The sequence below is a fragment of the Neomonachus schauinslandi genome, chromosome 6, assembly GCF_002201575.2.
Source record: "Neomonachus schauinslandi chromosome 6, ASM220157v2, whole genome shotgun sequence".
Lineage (NCBI taxonomy): Eukaryota > Metazoa > Chordata > Mammalia > Carnivora > Phocidae > Neomonachus > Neomonachus schauinslandi.
In genome coordinates this window covers 58480321-58486431 of record NC_058408.1, presented here as the reverse complement: position 1 = coordinate 58486431, position 6111 = coordinate 58480321, and the positions used below count along the sequence as shown (strand labels likewise).

The window sequence follows — 6111 nt, the reverse complement described above, 5'->3', positions numbered from 1 at the left end:
TCCTCCCCCTCCTCTCCCTCCTCCCCCTCCTCCCCCCTCCCCCTACTTCTCTGTACAAGTAGTAGGAATCAAATGTGATGCCTCAGCAAGTGACACAGTAACAACACCTTATATTTTATTTGGTAATATATAATGATTTTAGAACTGAAGCCATTTTCAAAGCTGGTTTTCATCTTGTACATCTTTTTTTTTTTTTTAAGATTTTATTTATTTATTTGACAGAGAGAGACACAGCGAGAGAGGGAACACAAGCAGGGGGTGTGGGAGAGGGAGAAGCAGGCTTCCCGCTGAGCAGGGAGCCCGATGTGGGGCTCGATCCCAGGGTCCTAGGATCATGACCTAAGCCGAAGGCAGACGCCCAAGGACTGAGCTACTCAGGCGCCCCGTACATCCTACTTTTAAAAAGTGCTCAAATTTATGAATAATGCCAGTTAGTTGGCAAAAAGCTAACTGTATTTTAGTGCCCCAGTCACTGTACCTAGTTTGCCTTTTGAATGAACATGTAAAATCAGCTATCTTCATTAAAAACAAACTGATCGGACTTAGTAAATACTCCTGGGAGGATGAAGTCCTCTGGGAAGCTGAAGCCCCACCTGTACTGCTTGTGCTCGTTAACTTCGTTAGAATACAGCTGTTCAGGCTCTTCCAAATTTATCAATACACTTCAGTTGGTGACAGGCGAGCGCTGGGATTAAGATAAGTCAGTTAAGGGCTGTACTTTTTCCACTTGGGTTGTAGGAAGACTCAGTACATTTGATGTGCTACTTGGCTTCTCTAGGATGGTTTTAACATTCTCCTTTCTGCCTGTTTGTGGGGCGTTTTGTCTGTAGCTCTTGCCTCTGGTGGCTCTCTTCCAATAACGTCACTGGATGCAACTGGGAACCTGGTCTTTGCCAATGCAGGAGGAGCCCCCAACATCGTGACTGCCCCCCTGTTCCTGAACCCTCAGAACCTCTCTCTGCTCACCAGCAACCCAGTGAGCTTGGTCTCTGCCGCTGCGGCCTCCGCAGGGAACTCTGGACCTGTAGCCAGCCTTCACGCCACCTCCACCTCCGCTGAGTCCATCCAGAACTCTCTCTTCACAGTGGCCTCTGCCAGTGGGGCCGCCTCCACCACCACCACCGCCTCCAAGGCACAGTGAGCTGGGCTGCACGGGGCTGCCACTGGCCTTTTCCACTCGCGGCATGATCGGGCTGCCAGCCAGGCTGAGACTGAAAAATGTGATTGGCTTCCTCTTGCCATGTTTCAGCAGCAAGGGAAAGAAGGGAGAGAAGGAAAAGAACGCATACCAGGAAAAAAAAGAAGGATGGAGACAGGACAACATTTGCCTAATTTTGTAATAAAACACTGTCTTTTCAGGATTGCTTCATGGATTGGAGAACTTTCTAACCAAAAATTTAAAAAAAAAAAAAAAGCAGAAACAAAAAGTCAAAAACAAACAAAAAAGAAGTGAAAGGACTACTTATCATTTCCAGCAGTCATGATGACAAGTTAAGGTGGGTTACCAATTCCAATATAGGAAGGGGATTTCTTGTTTGTCTAAATTTCTTTTTTCTTAAAAAAAAAAAAATCATTTTTATGGGTCTGTTGTACAGGCCATTAAGTCATAACAAGGTGTTTATAATCCTATCAATTGCGTTGGGGGTTCCTTTCTTAACTGGTACAATTTAGGCAGGCCTGTATTACTGTATCTCTATTATTATTGTTGTTGTTGTTATTGTTTTTTATATATATATATATAGTTTGGACATGTTTATCTCTTGCTCCTGGATCCTATTTCAGTGAGCTCCCACACTGTGGGGAGGGAGGGTTTGGGGGTAAGGGGAGACTTACGTTCTTAACTGCGGGGAATGTTCTTGCTGGTTTCCTTATCCTTGATGACTCTTACAGAGGTGCTAGAAAATTATTTTCTTTTGCCACTTATGCAAGAGGCTTGGTGCAGAAGCTGAAGGCAGTGTGTGCAAACACTCCCATCCCACACACGCCCCCTCCCCCCATCAGGTGGTGCCTTTGGAGCACTTTTGTGTAGGAAGGAATTCCTGCTGAACTGTAGCTCTCACTCACCCCAGATCATTGAATGACCCTGAGGCCCAGACCCTGCGGTGCCCTGGTGCTGCCTCTGCAACTTCCCATGGGGACGGCCGTGCGCGCGGCAGGGCAGGATCTGGGCCCGAAGAGCAAAGACTACTGCAGACACCTGACTTGGTGGTTCTCCTGATTTCTTATCTCCTGAAAAATGCTCCTACTGTTGGTGTGTTTGTTTGTTTGTTTCCATTTTGTGGAAGTTTGTCATCCAAACTTCCTTTCATTTACTTGGCAAAGAGCGAATTGACTTACGGAAATTGGGAAACTCCGCCCTTCTTTTGTTTTCTGAAGGAACTCCACTAGACTATTGCCATCAATTCTGTATTCCCAAAGAGGTGTGATGAGAAGAGTCTGAGGCTACCACCTTTTCCTCTGGCCGCAGGCTTCCTTTTCACTGGACGGCGCGTAAACTCCTCTAACCCTGAGACGCTCCTTGCTTCCCTGACTGGAGAATGCACTTACTAGCTGGGCATGGGGTCTTGAGAACCTTTGAAGGACTTTGAGCAGGAACTTTGCACACACCTCAAGTGTCTCCTTGGTTTGTTAGTGATGCTCCAGCTAGGTAGGTCACAATGGCAATACCCGTCTCGCTATACAATGTAGAAAGTGATTAGCTTCTGGAATTGTTTTCAGGGTGTTTCTAGACTATGTAAATAAGCCCATGGAAAGGAAGAGTTTATGGAAGTAGATGAAGAGGAATGAGGCTAACTTGGAAATTCAGTTCCCCTTTCTGTCAGCATAGTATGATTACAATATCTGTACCAGAACATTTCCCAGAAGACTGGATCTCTGCAGTGTGGCTCATCTGAGCTCCCCTTCATCTTGGAGGTCAGGGTTCCCATTTGGTGTCTGTGGGTGCTTGCTTATGTCTCTGGAGGCCCAAGACTGCACTTGCCCCCCCCCCCTTTCAAGCTGGGGTCTGAGAGAGGGTGTACACGTCATTTTCAATCTGATTGCTCTGCTTGTGTCCCGGAAGGGAGCTGGGAATCTGTATTTGTCTCTTCACAGTGTTGGGAAAGGCAGTGATACAGACACGGTGTGTATGTTTCTTTGTGATCATCTAAGTGGGAGACAGGCACCTTCATATTAAAAGGCCAGAAACATTTTTAGTCCCTTTGTTAGTTTTTCTTTTGTTGCTTCTGTCTTCCTGTTTTATTTCACGTTGTATTTAATTATCAACCTAAATTTCCTAATCTCACCGGTGAGTTCACCTTCCCTAAAATCCCTCCAAAATCAGTGAACTGCAAGCAGGGAAACTAACAAATGTCCATCCACCTTTTTTATGTGTGGTGTGTTTTTTGTTGTTGTTGTTGTTGTTGTTTTAACTAAGCTTGAACCAAAGTCAATTTTTAGCAAGCTGCTGTACTAATGGACTAGTTTATAACGTGCATTTCAGACACATTGAGGAGATAGATGCTACTGACAATTTCTTTTTTTCATTTGTCTTTATTAATTTTATATAAAAGTTGCTGCTTGTTTTAATCGTTTATGTTGGTAAATTGTAATATCCTCTGGGCGGACATTACCTTGATTTTAACTAGTTTATGTAGTTGGGTGTGTAAATAGAATGGTAGTGTCAGTTACGAGTTTCTCTCCTCTCCATATGGCTATTTCTCTAATGTAGTTAAGTTTAATCTTTTATCCTGACTTGACATCTCTAACTTTAGTCTGTGCAAATGGTTTTAGGGCCATCAGTAATACTCTGGCTGCCCATTGGAACGAGTCCCTCCCCTGGGAGTAGTAAGTTAGGAGGAAGGATTCAGGGAGGGAAATGCTGAGACCCACCATCCTGGATTAGAGGTTATAGCATTAATTTCCCAAAATTGCTACCAAAGGAAGTGTGGAGTCCTCAGGGACTCAAACCCAGTGGATCAAAAGGAAGGGCAAGGAAAGGCTGTGCTTGTTCGTTTGTTTTCCTGTGTGGTTCAAAAGATGCTCCCTCTCCCAAATCAGATTCACCAACAGAATTCAATATTTTAAAAGATATTAAGCTTTAAATGTCAGTACGATGGTCTTCTATTCCCTGCCCTGTCTGTATTCTCTAGTCAATCTGGGATAAGGGGATTCTGCCTTTTTGTGTGTGTGGATCACCTTATGAGGATAAACCTTAAACCAGCATAAAAATATGTGTTTAAAAGAAATCCTTAGACAAAGGTAACTTTTAAAAATTTTTCTCATTTTTTTCTTATTTAAAGACAAACTGTAAAATGAAAGGTACATTTGTACATGTACATATGGAACACTAAAAGACTTTGTTGATGGGTGTTTAGTTTAAAATCACCTCCCCATCACCACCCCTAGATATTCTGCTGATCCTACTGCTTCATGACCCAACCTTTAGTCCTTTTTTACTTTATATTTTTTTATCATCTCAAGAAATGCTTTTTGAATTGAGTGAGTCTCCTAAGCTGAGGTCAGACTTAACTTTTAACCCCCTTATATGGGAGAGTCTAGAAAATAAGGGGGCCATTTGATCAAAAAGAGGTGTTTGGTAGAGTTTTCTGCGTTTCTAAGCGGATGGGCCAGACAGGTCATCATAACTCATTGTACATTCTTCTTTTTCCCCCCCTAATGATTATGCAAATTTTATTTCATCCCTGAATTTGGTGAATACATATTAAACCAAAGACTAATTCTGAATGCATTTATAGTGATACTATATTTGCCCATGGTAATGGGCCCTCCCTAGGGAGTGGTGAATGTAATTGAATTCTGCTTATCACAAGCAGTGCAGTTTGGTCATGAACTTTATTTATACCCTGTATGAATCTGAAGGACTGAGCAGAAAGACCTAGAAAAGGGCTTCTCATAGGAACAGTATTATTGTTCCTAATTTAAGAAATAAGTTGAGTGCTATATTAGTTTAAATGTTTCTGAAATTATATAGGCAGCTTTTTAGAATTAAAAAAAATGTTCATCTCCATTACCTGACACAGTACACACTTCCTTTTATTTATTTGATAAAGACCAGTACCATCCCAATTTACTCAACTTATTACTCAAGAAATGGAACCAAAGGAATCCAACTTTCATTTTATGTAGGACCATACCTATCTGTACTTCATGGTGGCATTATTAGAAATTAACAATCCTTTTTTTTTGTTTTAAAGGGAAAATAAGGTTATAATTAAAAGATTTTTAGTGAGATTATCATGCCATTTCATTCTATATAATTCATTCATTGTTGGGGGAAAAAAGCACAATTATACCTCTTTTTTATATTATTTTGTCCTCTCTCGTGTAAATGGGAAGGTGGGGGAAACCTAGTCTAGATTATCCAGAAGCACAGACATTGCTTGGCGCAATATTTAAGGTCAGCCCAATCTTTAACGTTACATTTTCTATTTAAATTGCTGGGGGAAAAAATAAATAAATAAATTGCTGGGAAAGCTGGGTACATTTGCAGATACAGGAAATCATTGCAGATTTTTAAAGTTCTAACCCCTGAGAGTAAACATTGCAATTAGTGTATAACAAACACTTGGCTTACAGAAGAAACTCTTTGTAGTTCACAGTCTAAAGTTGTTCCCGTCCCTTGTCATCCTCACAAAACTTTCTTCGCCAAGAAAAAAAATAAACCCGTTGAGAGAGGAAGAAAAGGGAGGAGGGCTGGTGGGGAGAAGTCCCCAGCACCAGGGCTGGCGGCAACCTTGACGGTGAGGTGCACCCCTCGGCCTCCTGCTGGCAGTACACTTGGGGCTCAGACCCCTTGGGGCAGCCCCCAGGTCAGTCCGCAGCTTGGTAACCTCAGTTAAAGAAGAGCCGCAACGATTCAGTATGAGATTTTGGCCAAATACTTTCTCATTAAATGAGCATCTAAATCGATGAATTTAAAGTTTATTTATTCCTCAAACCATGATTATCGATAGAGCTGAAAATGTTAAGAGACCATCAGTGCTAACAGAGAAAATGACTAAAGTCCTGAAATTTAAAGTGATTCCAGTGGACAAGAATTCATGGATGACTTTGATCATAACCATTGTGAGTGCATGTGTGTGTGTGAGAGAGAGAGAGAAAAGCCTGTCA

General features: G+C 42.1%; 1 protein-coding gene across 2 annotated transcripts in view; it reads left to right on the top strand.

Moving 5' to 3' along the window:
* Positions 1–1666, top strand: part of POU2F1 (POU class 2 homeobox 1) — a 178861-nt gene extending 177195 nt beyond the window's left edge. For both annotated transcript variants that reach the window (XM_044916414.1, XM_021682671.2), the window contains exon 16: positions 831–1666. In XM_044916414.1, coding sequence (XP_044772349.1) covers positions 831–1141 — 311 coding nt within the window. In that variant the 3' untranslated portion in view covers positions 1142–1666. The remainder of the gene's footprint in view (positions 1–830) is intronic.
* Positions 1667–6111: the final 4445 nt, after the last annotated feature.